Here is a 14,907-nt window from a genome sequence, read left to right as displayed (position 1 = left end):
AGCTGCTGGAAAAAAAAAAAAAAAAAGCACAAATCTTTTTAAAAGGAATAAAATTCTGATACACGCTATAACATAGATAAACCTTGAAACATGATAAGTGAAATAAATCCATTACAAAAGACAAATCTTGTATGATTTATTTACATGAGGTAGCTAGAATAGTCAAATTCACAGACACAGAAAGTAAAATAGTGGTTACTAGGGACTCGGGGGAGGCTAGAATGGGGAGCTGGTGTTTAATGGGTATGGAATTTCAGCTTGGAAAGATGAGAAAGTTTTAGAGATGAGTACTGATGATAATTGCACAAGGATGCCACTTAATGCCACTGAATTGTATACTTTAAAATGATTACAACGGTAAATTTTATGTAATATATATTTTGCTACAATTTTTAAAGAGAGTGTGGGTCCAGACAGGGTGTGGTGGCTCATGCCTGTAATCCTAGCAATTTGGGAAGCTGAGGCAGGTGGATTACCTGAGGTCAGGAGTTTGAGACCAGCCTGGCCAACATGGGGAAACCCCATCTCTACTAAAAGTACAAAAATTGACATATCATATCAATATGTCTGATATTGATACAATACCAGACATATGAGTAAATTAAATACAAAGTAGGAGGTAATAAGTGCCAGAAAAAAAGAATAATATATGCTGTTCAAATTTAGAATCAAGAACCCGAACTGTGTATGTGTGGGCGAGTGTGTGTGTGTGTGTGTGTGTGTGTGTGTGTGTACAAGGGGAGAATTAATTTAAGAAAGTTCCAACTAATTATATTTTGAATGTATATACTGAATGTTTACATTATATATAAAGCACATATCTGTTGTGTGTTTTATACTTTTTGCTTACAAAATTATCTTATGACCTAAATAAATGAAATATTCTTCTCTTGGTCTGCATTCTTATTGAGATCCAAGTCAACATAGTTGCTTAAAAACAGTTTCCAAACTTTTGATGACAGTGAAATTATGATATATGAGTCAGGAAAGATTAAGGAATACAGGATAATGTGACCCTGTGCAACACTGGCGTGGATATGGGAAGGGCTGGAGTTCAAGACCCACATTTGCGTAGTCTTGGGCACTATCTCACCAGGCCCCCATTATCTTATCTACAATATAGCTAGCTTGGGCTAGATAACTTTCTAGCTCTGTCAGTCTCTGATTCTAGGAAGTAAAATAGTCTGAGCTGTGTTATGAATCCATCTATCTCCTTCACCGTAGCCATCACCAGTTTCCTTGGCCAATTGTTGCTGTGTCTCCACACCCACCCACACTAGTGTCTATTTTGAAGCAAATCCCCAGACATATCATTTCATCTGCTTTTCCTTACTGGAAGAAATGAAGAAAGAAAAAAAGTGTTTTAACTTGGTGCACCACAATGTCACATTTGCTGCTATATAGAAATGTAAGGAGAAAGAGTTTTCATTTAATGGTGTGATGACAAATGGACAACAGTTTTAGAAAACAGGAGTGATTTTAAGAGGCATGATAACCAGCTTCATAGTAAAGAAACAGTAAAAAGTAAAAACATGATTTTTCTCGGAGTATTCTTCACATTTAAAAATAGTTCTCTGTGGCCATTTAGCAGCTCAAAGTGAAGAAATTCTTATGAATGGGCTGGGGAATCAAAGAGAGAATGTGTGAGCCACAGGCAGAAGGGAAATTCCACTGTAGCAGCAGTTGGCCACAATCTGCTTTTCTGCTTGGGCCTCAGATTTTGGACAGCTGTGTGCCCGAGACTGCAAGGTCATTTCTGGCCTTGCCAACGTTGCTTTCAGCTGTTGAGTTTTGGGCTGGTTTGTTACACAATAATCACTAACCAACACAGAAAAAAAAGCAAAATCTCCAATCCTGATATTAGACAATATTCTGTCAACAAAGTGACCATTTATTATTAATAATAATGTAATAATTAAATCCCTTATATGTATTTCTTCAGGTTACTTTTACCTGAGTGGGTGGCGAAGTAGGAGGCTGAGTGAGCTGGAGACTTGGCCATATATGGTTAGAGCTTGTAGTTGGGGTTACGCAGCTGCCAAGCTTTCTGGTATGGACATTCTGCTTTTCCTTGCATGGCAGCAGCTAGAGCCCTAGCCCAGAAGTCAGAGGATGTTTACTCTAATTCTGTCTCTGCCACTTGCTGGTTGTGTGAACTTTGGCTACTCCCTAGACCTCTCTGGCCTCAGTTTCCTCATTCATAAAAAATACTGGCTATAATAATCCCTACCTGGCTGGCCTACCCACCTCACTGGCAGGATCGAGTAAGATGATGATATGAACACACAGTGAATGCTGAAAGGTATTCATATGCATACACACTCATGAGATGATGTAAGGATGTGACGTACGATCTCAACTGAATACACTACAGTTTTGCCTGGACTATTCAAAATGTCTGATAAAACTTTTCTGTTAAAAAAAAAGTCAGTGTTTAGTCTATATGATGTCAAATACCTGGACTTCATTTTACAAAATAAATACAGTTTTGTGTATGATAATATATGTAATCAATGCTATAAACTGATTAATAATTGGCTAACCCTGGATAACCAATTACTCTGCTTCATAGGTGAAGTGACTGAGACTCTGAGAGATTAAGTAACTTCTCAAGGGCTACAGTTACTAAGCAGTAGAGCCAGAACTTGTGCCCAGGGACCCTTTCCATTATATCCCAGCAAGGTTTCTCAAAAAGATTGAAGGCAAGTTGGCCTCAAAGGCACACGTACATCACTGACTCTGAGAAGGTAGCTTTATGTGGGATGATGCCCAGGCATCTTCAAAAGAACAAAGCAGAAAACAAATCCCTTCAGCCAGGGAGTTTTGGAGATCTTTTTGTTTCTCTTCTTTGCCTGCACCAGAGCTGGTGAATAAATCATGGGGCTGGCAGGCAGCACTGGAAAGCACCACCGACTTCACAGTGAATGAATATCAGAGGTGTCTTGGGTCTGGGCAGAGGGAGACCCCATGGATGGTGGTGGATAAGATTGTACTCATTTGGGGCCTCCCAGCCAGCATGTGCATGTGGCAGAGGAACATGGCCGAAGCTTCTTGTGTGTCACATCCCTGTCTGAAACATAATTGTCCAGACTGTCAGAAAGTGTTCTGTATGGTGGTAGTTTTCAGGTGTTTATGTTTTTGTGATGGTAGTGGAGAGAAATACTATGCTTGAACCAGATAGAATCACTTCTCTCCTTCTTAGTCCTCTCTCCAAGCCCTTCTTCCCCCAACTCACCCCACCTTGCCAGTTGCATTTATGCACTTGAGTAGCTCTCAATTCAATTGTCAACAAGTGATGATATTTTAAGTGTTAAGTTGAATTTTAAAATGCATTCAAAATTATTAATACATAAGAATCACAAGAGCATGTACATTTTAGCCTCAGCAGCTTAGGTAATTAGATAGATGGTTTGGTCCCAAAAGGGACCAAAACTAAAGGTTCAAGAAGTAAATAAATGATCCTGTCTTGTATTTTTTCTTTTTTTTAATAAAAATGAATTTTTAATTTCATGAGCATTAAAAAGAAAACCAAAACCTGTCACATTTCCTTCCCACTCATACAAACAGCTCTCAAATGAGATTCTTCAAATTTTACATGTTTTCCATTCTGGCTCATTCTTTGCTTCCTCATCATCAGATTCAACTTGGCCAAACATGATTCTGGGCTGAGTCTTGGAACATGTTGGAAAAACCCAATATGGGTTGTCTTCTCCTGCTTTGGAATGATGCAAAATGGCTTCCCAATGATTACTGTTATCAGTCTTGTCCAAAGCAATGTTCTTCACAATATAGGAAGAAAGAGTGCCCTTGTGGGTCCCAACTCTGCCACCACAACCTGGGTTGGCTACAGGAGGTTCAGGTTTATGTGACTTCAGGGAATCCAGTCTGTCCTTCTCCAGCTGTTTCCTTGTACTCCTTTGGCGGGGCTCACGGAACATAGGCAAGACATGAGGGGTGACGATGTAGTCCTGGGTTAGTGTCTCAGCTTGTTTCGCCTTTCACTGGTTTTTTGTGTGTTCGTTTGTTAGAAAAGCCGGCATAAAAAAACTTTTATTGCAATAACAAAACTTGAAACTCATATATAGTGCTGGGGGGACGAGACAGCAATGATTTCTCTCACCAAATCACTACGCAGGACAGCAAAGGGGGTGAGAATAGCCTGAGGGAGGAAAAGCCAGGAAACTGAAATCAGCAGAGGGAGCCAAGCATCAAAAAACAGGAGATGCTGAAGCTGCAATGACCAGCATTATTTTCTTAAGAGAACATTCAAGGATTTGTCATGATGCCTGGGCTTTCATTGTGTGTTAAGTCTACAAGCAGCACCTTCAATTTAAACTATCAATTAAAGTTTTTAAAATTCAGGAAGTGGTGGAGCTAGGAAAGTTATGAGATTACAAAATTCCTGAAAGTCCACTAGAAAAACCACAGGATGGAAAAAAAATAAATAAATAATCCAGGCCACAAAGAAGACTTCAGAGGTCCCCACTGGCCTAGGGACAGGTACCTGTAGTGTCCAGCAGGGCAGTGAACATGATCTGCTTTCAAAGGCAGAGGATTTAAGGGGAGGGTGGGGTGAGACTAGTGGAAGCAAAGGCTCTCCCTATCCCCACCTCAGTTTGAGGTAGGGTTTTTAATTTAACCCAATGACATCTCTCAACTTGGAGAATAATTCAGCCCTAAACAGTGCCTCAAATCTGCTATGGCTTTGTAGCACAGCAGCAAGAATGTTTAATATATAATAGATTAAAATTTCATCCCCCAAAATAAAATAAAATATTCTTGCAACCCCCACTCCCACCTCCCCCGCGCCAACACACACACACACACCAATTCCTATTCTAAAGTTAACCTATCACTTGTGCTATTAATACTTGACCATATACTTATTGAAAACCTAGATCCAAAAGACTGAAACTGAATCTTCACCCCAAAATGAAAGCAAATTAAAATGAATAATTTGAGGTTTATGGCATATAGTTTAGGTAAACACACATATGAGGAGAAAGGGGAAGAGGAGATGGAGGTGTGGGAAGCAAAGCTGAGTGACAGAACACATTCAGTCAGGGCAGATGTCTATATAGAGTGGAGTGGAACATCAGGAAAAGCTCCATATGGATTCAGGTGCACGCGTCTGGAGGCACCAGATCCCTCCATGGCAGATCCAAGAACAGGGATCTGGATCTTGGATCATTCTAAAACTGGAATGACAGGAGGAGGCCATTCCTGTCATTCCAGTTTTAGAAGCTCCACATCGAAGACGAGAGTGGCATGTGGTGGGATGATGCCTGGGTGCTCAGTGGCACTGTAGGCGTAATCTGGAGATACAGTCAGTTTGGCTGTCTGACCCACATTCTTCTGGACAACCCCTACTTCTCACCCTGGGATCACCTCCTGCTTGCCTACCACGAGCTTAAAGGGCTTTTCTGTCCCGGGAGGAATCAACTTTCTTTCCATCTTCAAGCATCCCGGTGTAGTGCATCAAGCAGATCTGGCCACGCTTCGGGAGGGTGTGCACGTCTCCTGGGGAGATGGTTTCCACCTGCACTCTCATAGCTGCTGCGGACGCTGGGTGGGCAGGCAGCGCAACGGGTGGCGTGGACTCACAGCGACTTGGCGGCAGTTCCATAGTTCTGCCTAGTCCCCTTCCGCCGGGTTTTAACCACACATAATTTTGCTCCCCTCTGACTCTTGTTGGGGTTGTAATAGACTTTAGGCAATCATTTCCATTTCCAACCATGATCTGGTTCAGCCTTGGATGCCGCAGGCAGTGTCTGTGATGTCTGTTTCATAGAACCTTTGGAAAGTCCTACACTCAAGGCAAACAAGTTTGCTGCTGTCACATCCTCTTTGAACAGATGTACCAGTCACTATGAGCTTACCATCTGGACTGAAACAGCAGTCAGTCATTGGGAACATGGTGGGAAGACCCGAGGCTGAAAAAAGTGGCTTATTAAATTGTCAGATGTCTCATAATTTTAACGAATCATCACCTTCACGAGAGGCAAGGACATTACCATCATAGGAAAAAGTCACGCCAAGAAGTGTCTGTGTCCAGGTAATGAGACTGTTTATAGTTGAACTTAGGATGAACAGTCAGATATCAGTCCCAGATCTGTATGCTTCCATTCTGGCAGGCAGTTGCTATGAGATTTCCATCTCTATTATATATGCACATTGTGGGAATGACTTTTTTGCCCTGCATGGTCCGTGGTTTAAACACAGTTTTTTGTTTCTTTGCATTTTCAATTTCCCACGTCCTCACAGTCCTGTAATCCAGGACAGTATAAACATTCTTGCCCCTGCTGGTTCCACAGTACTCCTCTCCTGGGTACACTTCTGTATTTCTTGCCGAACTTAAAATGCCAATAGAAGCGATTTCTTCACCTCCATCAGGGTTACACTTCAGGAAAAGGAAGCAGGGGTTTTCATGTTGGTTGTTCAGGCCTCTTCAAAATCACCAGATCCTCGCCTGGAGCAGGCGGCGCTAGCAGCTCCTCACATTCGAAGTCGCCGGCGCTAAGACGGCCCGAGTGAGAAGCAGGCTGTGGGTCAGGGCTCCGCCTGCGGCATCCCAGGAAGAGGGCAGCGTGGGGCCGGAGGCCCAGTCCTCGGTCCGCGTCTCCATTTCGCCGCCTCCTGCCAGGCCAGCCCAGCCCCGGAACTTCTCTTCCAGTGCTTGAGGGTCCACCCGTGCAGCGTGGAAATGGGCAGGCAGGGCGACTTCCGGCTCGCTCCTTTGTCTTGTATTTTCCATCGTCTGGTTTAACAGTTGTATGTGGGTGGCAGTCATTATCGTCATCATCACTATTATCAGTGAATAGTTTATGGTGCCTTGATTAAGTGGAGGCACAGTGCTAGGTACAGTTAAGGACTTTACCTTTCTAGAAGATACAGTCACCGTTTTTAAGGAGTGTCCCATCTGTTTCTGGCCCAGAGGTAAGATTAGAGGTTCTGACATGGTGATAAGTTTGAAAAACAGATACAGCCCTGAAAGTCCCAGGGAGAAGGGAGGAGGACAGGGAGCAAGCTTCAGAGTGCTGACTTCCAAAGTCCTTCCGCAGATAGCCAGTGTGCTTCCAGCTGCTCAGTGGGAAGAGCCTCAGAAATAGTGGAACGCTGCAGGGAGGTAAAAGGAGAATGAAGCCTGAGACATGGCCACAGAGTTCAGTAAGGGGTAATGGCACTGATGAACTTGCCATAGTGAGACCGGGACAGGAACCAGATGGCAAGAGGTTAACGAATCAGAGGGGGTCGGGAACTGGAGAGAGAGGCTTGGTCATGAGAAGAAAGGAGCAGGGTCAAGGGAAGATGTTTCCAAGAGATAATTCAAAAATGGAAAAGTTTGATTATTTCTGGTTGTTTGATGGGTAAATGGGAATTCATTATACAATTCTCTATACCTAGTGAGTATTTTTTAATTTCTTTAATAAAAATTTAGGAAAGGCAAAGTGAGAACTGAGAATGTGTGAAGAGAATGAAGACATGGGTAAGAGAGGATACTAAATCTTTAAGACAGAATAACGATAATTGGTGGTACAGTCTCAGGGGAGGTTTAGAGATGGAAACAAAAGCACCAGTGAGGGAATTAATCTGCTGACAGGGGAAAGATAATAAAAATGGATGAAGATAAGAATAAAATGTGGATGAAAGAGGAAAGTGTTCATATAAAAATATTATAAGGCTGAAAGGAAGATGGATGAAGGAACTTGGGCCTTCGTTTCTGCAAGTGGGAGGAGAGGTTATAACTCTCAAAGCAGTTGGGGCGCGGGAGGGTTTGAGGAATGTGGAAAAAGGTTGGAATAACAGTTGTGGAATGCAGTAGGGAATGAGTAAGAGGGGAAGATGACTGTTGAGAAGCAGGCCCATCTAGAGAAAGGGAGCCCAAACTTTTAACCGGTTCGTACTTTGAGAACCACCACCATAAAGCATGCAGAAAACAGCAAGCTAGAGTGATGTGGGGTCTCTTCCAATCCTAGAGCCTTCTGAAATCCCTAAGCTGGCAAGTGACTGTCCCAAGAACAAAAGTTTGTTAGAGCAAGTAGCAACTGCTTGAAACACCCCACATTGAGCTGCTCCAGTGGAAAGTCTAAGGAAGGGCATCCATTTGCCCCAAAGTAAGTAGAGTAATAAATGTGTCCAACCTCAATGTATGGTCCTTGGACTGCTAGAATCACCAGAAGCTTGTTAGAAATTCAAAATCTAAGGCCCTGCTCCAGACTTTCTAAATCAGTATCTGTGTTGTAACAAGATTGTAGAAGATTTACATGCACATTAAAATTTGAGAAGCCTTGGTCTGTAACTTTGCTAGAAGCTTTAATATACATGTGGGTAATCACAGAAAAGCTAATGGCAATTAAAAAAAAAACAATTCGGCGTCTACAGTGTGCCTCACACTGTGAAGACCACCAAAGACCTGGATGCATTCTCTACCCTTTAGGTTTAATCACAGTAGTTATTGCAAGGAGGAATTATTTTTGCAATTGCAGTTCAGTCCTGGAAACCTATAAAAGGGAAACGGTTTATCTAACTTTGACATTCTGTGAATTGGAGCTGATTATTCAATTTCAAGCAAGGAAGTTTATCATTCGACCTTGCTTCTGGACTCTCCACCACTGTCAGTGGCAGGATAGCCCAGGTGCACTTAGAGCAGGCACACATCATACCAATTACTACACCAAGTTACTTCCTTTTAAAACTTAGTTTTAATGTTTTTACCGCCTTAGAATTTGGTCTTACCCATAATTTTTGCTCTCTTTGCTTAGTCCTTTGGCAACTAGAAATCCATACTTAGAGTCAGTGAGAACATCTTTGAGCAATGGGACCACATGTCCCTTCCAACTCGTTGGCATTGCTCTTTCATAAGACATGCACTCAGTCTAAAGAGTGTGGGCTTGGGTTCAAGTGTTGACTTGCTTTCTAGCTGTGTGGTTTTGAGCAAACTCCTTACCCCCTGAGCCTCAACTTCCTTCCATATAGCAAAGAGGGAGGTTACTGTGTTACTGTTACCCACCTCAGAGGGACATTGTGAGTTAATACTGAAAAGCATTAAAGTTGTACCTAGCATGTAACAAGCTTACAATAAATAGTACTACATAATGTAATTTTATCAAAATTCTATTCTTGGCAACGAACAGTTTCAAAGGAGCCTATTCAGGGGAGCCTTCCCTATCCTCACTGGAATCCCCCTGTTACCCTATATGCTTTTGTGGCTTTCTCTAGTCCATGGAACAAATCATAGTTTGTTATTGTATGTTTTTGAGATGGTCTGATTAATGAAAGGCAACATGCATAGAGGTTATGAGCACAGACTTTTTTTTTTAACTAGATGGCTTGAGATCAAATCCTCTCTCTGGGTACTAGTGATGAGATCTTGGGAAAGTTACTTAACCTCTCTGGGATGCAGTTTGCTTATTAGTAAAATTCAGATTAAAATAGAACCAACTTCATACAATTGCTCTGTTTTCTGTTATTAGCATTATTAATACCTGTCTTCCTTTTCTTATAAGCTCTGTCTTAACATGTCTCCAGTACCTGACACATCAGTGCTCAAAAAATATGCTAAAAGAATAAATATATAAAAGCTAAAATTGACCCCCAGAAAAGTTCACTGACATGAAATTTTAAGACAGTTGCTTTTGATGTTATTTTTTCCCAATTGTGCTTGCTCTCTTAGTGTTGTTATCATTTCCCAATATGTTTGTAAATTTTTATAAGCAAACATTATTTGGAAAAATAATCTTTAAAAACAAATGGGGAAACACTTGTGCAAAGGCACAGATGAAAAGAATAACACATAATTATATAGTCAGATTTGTAGACATTAAAAAGCCATAACATGAATTTTTAAACCTGGTTTATTTTTGAACCCATGTTTAATCTTAAAAAGAAGATGAGGAACCGCAGTTATTGATGTTTTATCTTATGGAGAGTGGGTGAAGGGTGAGTTCCTGTTGAAAGTTAACTTTTCACCTATAACCATGACGATATGAAAGAATGCTAAAACAAATCAATATTTGGGCAGGTCATCTGGGACAGATTTACCAGCCAGAGCTGACGTCTCTCTGAGAGGTCACAGCTGTGCCCTTTTGTACTAAGAACTACGTTAGAGGGAACTATATAGCACCCCTCTGAGTCATGAGGCAGGAACAGATTTGCATTTGCTCATTCTAATTTTGAAAACAACTGGAGATACTTTTAGGGTGTAGATGGTGCCTGCTAGCTCCTCAAGTTCAAATCCTAACTCAGGCTGTGTCTGCCCATACAAAATTGTGGGAATTATCCAGATAATTTATCCTGTGGCTAAGAAAAGCCCTTCATTTGAACCTAAATGCATGCAGGCAGTCCTCTTTGTGTTGAGCAAACAATAGGTACCAGTCTTTGGTTTCTGAAGCAGGATACTGTGGTGATTAAGAGGATGGTATCTATAATCAGACTCCCTTGGTTTAAATCTACCTTTATCTCTGTGGTGAATTAAAAATGGCTAGAAATTCTCTGACATTTCTTTCATAAAGAGATGAGGTCTATGTTCCCTCCCCTTGAATTAGAGATCATTCTGACCACAATGACCAATAAAATATGGCCAAAGTGACCCCGTCCCATTTTCTGTCCCAGACCTAAGACAATGGCAGCTTCTACTTATATCTCAGAGCCTTATGCTACCATGTAAAAGTCTAACTACAGTGTTGCAGAAACCACATGGAGAGCCCTGAGACTACAGGAAGAAAAAGAGGGGCTCAGGTTTATATGAGCCCAGTGTTATAGCTGTTCCCATCAAGGCACCTTGGCATATAAGTGAAACCGCTTTGGACTCTGCACACCAATGTGGCCACAACTGAGCAACAGCAATAGCCCCAATCAATGCTACTTGGAGCAGAAGAATCACCCAGTTTGTCTCTACCCACCTTCCTGACCCACAAAATCCTGAGATAAAGTGAAATGATTATTGTTTTAAATACACAGTTTCGAGTTGGTTTATTATACATCAAAAGATAACCAGTGGCCTGATGCAGTGGCTCACACCTGTAATCCCAACAATTTGAGAGGCAGAGACAGGAGGATTGCTTGAGCCCAGGAGTTTGAGACCAGCCTGGCCAAAATAGTGAAACTCCGTCTCTACTAAAAATACAAAAATTAGCTGGGTGTGGTGGCACATGCCTGTGTTCTCAGCTACTCGGGAGGCTGAGGCAGGAGAATTGCTTGAACCTGGGAGACAGAGGCTGCAGTGAGCTGAGATCGTGCCACTGCACTCCAGCCTGGGCAACAGAGCAAGACTCTGTCTCGGAAAAAAAAAAAAAAAAAAGTTAGCCTGGCATGGTGGCATGTGCCTGTGGCCCCTCAGGAGGATAAGGCCGGAGGATCGCTTGAGCTCAGGCAGTCAGGGCTTTGGTGAGCTGCGATTGTGCCGCTGCACTCCCGTCTGAGTGACAGAGTGATACTCAGTCTCAAAAAAAAATAAAAAAATAAAAATAACCAGAACAGTGCTTACCACTTGTTTTTGTTTCCTCATCTCTAAAATAGGGACAATAATGTCATGTAATTGCTTGCTTCTATAGAGCTCGATGACAACACTAGATAGTGAGATAGAGACATCTGAGAGGGAGCTCTGTTTCTTCTAGTTCTCCAGACCATGTGGCCCTTTAGTAGTCCAGCCTCTCCCAGGACCCTGGTGCTTTAGGGAACACTCATGTTGAAGTGGCCCAGGCATGGAGGAGTCCATCATGAAGCATCAGAGCTCTTAGAGAATAGTGACTGTCTTCCTTTAGGCAAGATATTTCACATTCCTCTGTTTGTGGAGGCCAAGTTGGTTCTCAACCCTGCTCCCAGCTCACCACCTTGGCACCTCACAATCTCCCCAAATCGTGTTAATCCTGTCTTCCATCTTTGCTCTTGTTATACTTCCTTGCCTCAAATCACCACTCACTTTCTCTCTGCCAACACAGATTCCATCACAAGCACTTGGGAAATGAGTGAGCTCCAAGTTTTCCAAAGGATGTTCTGGAGAATCCTGGCCTTGCCAGCTACAGGATACAAAAGATGGGTTCTGCAGGCATTGAAGCTTGGAAAACACTGGATCTTATATTTCTCAGCCCCAATAATTACACATGCACTTGCAAATTAAAGGCCCCCAAAAGTTCTGCCATTCAGAGCCCTATTTTGCTCTGTGTTATTCAGATTTCCCAAACATATCTTGACAGTAAAACAGTTTTCTTATAAAACAAGACTTCTCAGAAAAAGTGACCACTGAGCTGAGTTCTGGAGGGGTGTAGGAGGAGAAGGGGGCAGAGAAGGAAGCAGGAAGACAGGAGGATTGATCTGGCTGGAAGACCAATCAGGGAGGACTACGTTTAAGATCTGAGGGCCATGGAAGCCTCCTGAGGGCTTTCGGCAAAAATGTAATATCAGTTTAGCATTTGTAGAGATCACTAGTTCTCACTTTATAAAGATCACTAACTCTCACTACCTGGTTTGATCTTTATTTTTTGATTGAAGACCTATAGTGAGGAAAACATGTTGCATTATTACCTAACATCTATGCACACATAACAAAATTTTCATAAAATGGCTCTTATCACATGCAATACCCATTAATATTTTATATTATTTTTTCCTCCTTTGAGAAATCACTTTTAACAATCTATTTTCATCATCCAGGTAAGCAAAGATGAGGACCTGGATTTTATTTGAACGCAGATGTGTGGAGACCCCCGTCTTCTTCCTGATATTCTGTATGAATAGATGAGAATGCTCTGCTTTCAGACAAGCAGAAAAAGCCATGTCTTGTTCTTCTGCTAAGGGGCGGTTACTCATTTAACCTCTGTGTATGGGTTCTCTTGTCTTTTGTCACAGGTAGAAGGTTGCAATATCATTGAGGGCAGAAGGCAAGTCTTAGATTTATTTTATTCACAAGGACAGTACTTGGCACATTGGTGGACATATCATGCATGTATCAAACACACTTATTGATTGCTCTGCATTGCACTGAATTGACAACTCTTCACCCATTTCAGGGTGAACGTCTTCTGCTTCTGTGGTTGTTGGCTGAGGAACTGACTTCTTGCATCACTGGAAGGAACCCCTGGACTTCCTGCTGCTTAATCCCATGTGGTCAAACCTCCCATCCGGTGAGGTCCATGGAGACAGTGCCCATATTCACGTTCTTCTCCCTTTCTTCCCCCAAGGATCCCTCCTGTCTTTTTATCCCTTCCAGGGCTACCATCTGCTCTCACTTCTGAGGTCTCCTTACATGGGTAATGACAGAGTAGGGCTCAGTGTCCTCAGCCACTTCCTTCTTGCTGTCTCTTCTAGCCTTTTTGGTTTAAAGCCTTCACTGCTAAACATCCAGAGGAACAGAGTAAGCAATAAACTATCAAGTAGGGGTGTCACAAAAATGATTCTCAGAATCTCACACAATTTTCCCTCTTGCACCTATAGCAGTTTGTTGGTGACCTCCCTGCTACACTTCCAGAGAGTGAATTTCACCAAGGTTCCCTTCCCCCTACGATTCCCTCTCCCCAGATTAGATATTCCACTTCTCGCCTGGAGGTCTGAAGGCACAATTAATAGTTGAACAATTAATGAGTTAGTCACTATCCAAGTGTTTGAAGTCTGAAGTGATCAGGACATTCCAGAAAAGTGACTGTTTTTCAGTGCTTCTCTTCCCTTCCTCTACCCGTGAAATAAGTTACCTCAGGCCTGAAAGAAAACCAAAGTGTGGTCCACAATACTTCTTACTTTCATCTATTTACTCAGACAGTATACATGGGTAACTCCAGTTGCAAGTCTGAAAAATCTAGGACATTAGGGCTAGTGTTGGTCAAATGCCATGATGATAACTTCTAGAAGCAAAAGGTGTAGTCCAGGGAGAAAGAAAAAAGCTTCCCAGTCCCCAGAGAGGAGCTGCCTAGCTCTCAGTGGCATATGCATTTGATTAACCCAATCCGCCCACCCCCAGGACTGTTGCCTTCTTTAGAGTTCATATGCTCAGGACTCCCTGTCAGAAGCCAGTAGGTTATAAATAAAGCTCATTTGCACCTGCCTAGGGTGTTGGAAAACAGCTGCCAGCACAGTGATGACAGTCCTTGTTTGCTTCTGGTGGAAACACAGCTGGTTTTCCTGTTCTTCCTTCTGTCTGTATGTCTAATTTTTCTACCAAAAAGTCGCATATTATTTTGTAATAAGGAATAAAATCACAGTTTGTCGTTGTGTTCAGAAGGAAGTGTTTCCCACTGTATGCATATACCTCTCACACAGTGTCATTCTATTGTTTATATTTAAAAGATGATGTTTTGTTGTTTGTTTGTTTGTTTTTGAAAGGGAAAATCTATGAGAGAGACCATAGCCTGGGTTTTGGCAACCCAGAGGTGAAGGGAGGTAGGCTAACGGGTATAAACATACAGTTAGCCAAAGAGATGAGCTCTATTGTTTGACATCAGAGTGAAGTGACCATGGTTAGTGATAATGTATTACAGATTTCAAAGTAGCTAGAAGAGAGGACTTAAATTGTTCCCAGCACATAGAAATGATAAATATTCAGTGATGGATACCACCAAATACCCTGGTTTAATCACTACACATTCTACACAAGTAGCAGAATATCACACCCCATAAATGTGTAAAATATTATGTATAAATAAAAAATAAAATCTTAGCTCTTCCTGTTTTGCTGAGATGACCTTGCAAAAATCACTTTGAGCAGACGCATCCCCACTTGTGAAGGGGGCATGATACCTTCTTCACAGAAGGGTGAGGAACATTTAAAGTGCTCATTTGTGCTTGGAATATTATACATGGCTCTATAAACATTTGCTGTTTTTCTGCTTTCTTTCTCATCCCGACCCTGAAATTTCTAAGTATCTTTATAAAGCAACCAGTACTCATTTTGTAGAAATTTTAGAAGGAGCCTCAACA

At 41.9% G+C, this 14,907-nt stretch overlaps 1 protein-coding gene and 1 pseudogene across 1 annotated transcript in view; one reads left to right on the top strand and one right to left on the bottom strand.

The window, feature by feature from the left end:
* Positions 1–3,545: 3,545 nt before the first annotated feature.
* Positions 3,546–6,188, bottom strand: LOC117077469 (annotated as a pseudogene).
* Positions 6,189–6,844: 656 nt separating this feature from the next.
* TM4SF4 (transmembrane 4 L six family member 4) overlaps positions 6,845–14,907 on the top strand; it is a 38,300-nt gene continuing 30,237 nt past the window's right edge. The window contains exons 1-2 of the mRNA XM_033212348.1: positions 6,845–6,936; positions 13,008–13,121. Coding sequence (XP_033068239.1) covers positions 13,100–13,121 — 22 coding nt within the window. The 5' untranslated portion in view covers positions 6,845–6,936; positions 13,008–13,099. The remainder of the gene's footprint in view (positions 6,937–13,007; positions 13,122–14,907) is intronic.

The sequence above is a fragment of the Trachypithecus francoisi genome, unplaced genomic scaffold (assembly GCF_009764315.1).
Source record: "Trachypithecus francoisi isolate TF-2019V2 unplaced genomic scaffold, Tfra_2.0 Lachesis_group0, whole genome shotgun sequence".
Taxonomy (NCBI): Eukaryota; Metazoa; Chordata; class Mammalia; order Primates; family Cercopithecidae; genus Trachypithecus; species Trachypithecus francoisi.
The sequence above is the reverse complement of the archived record's forward strand: the minus strand, read 5'-3'. Positions and strand labels throughout refer to the sequence as shown.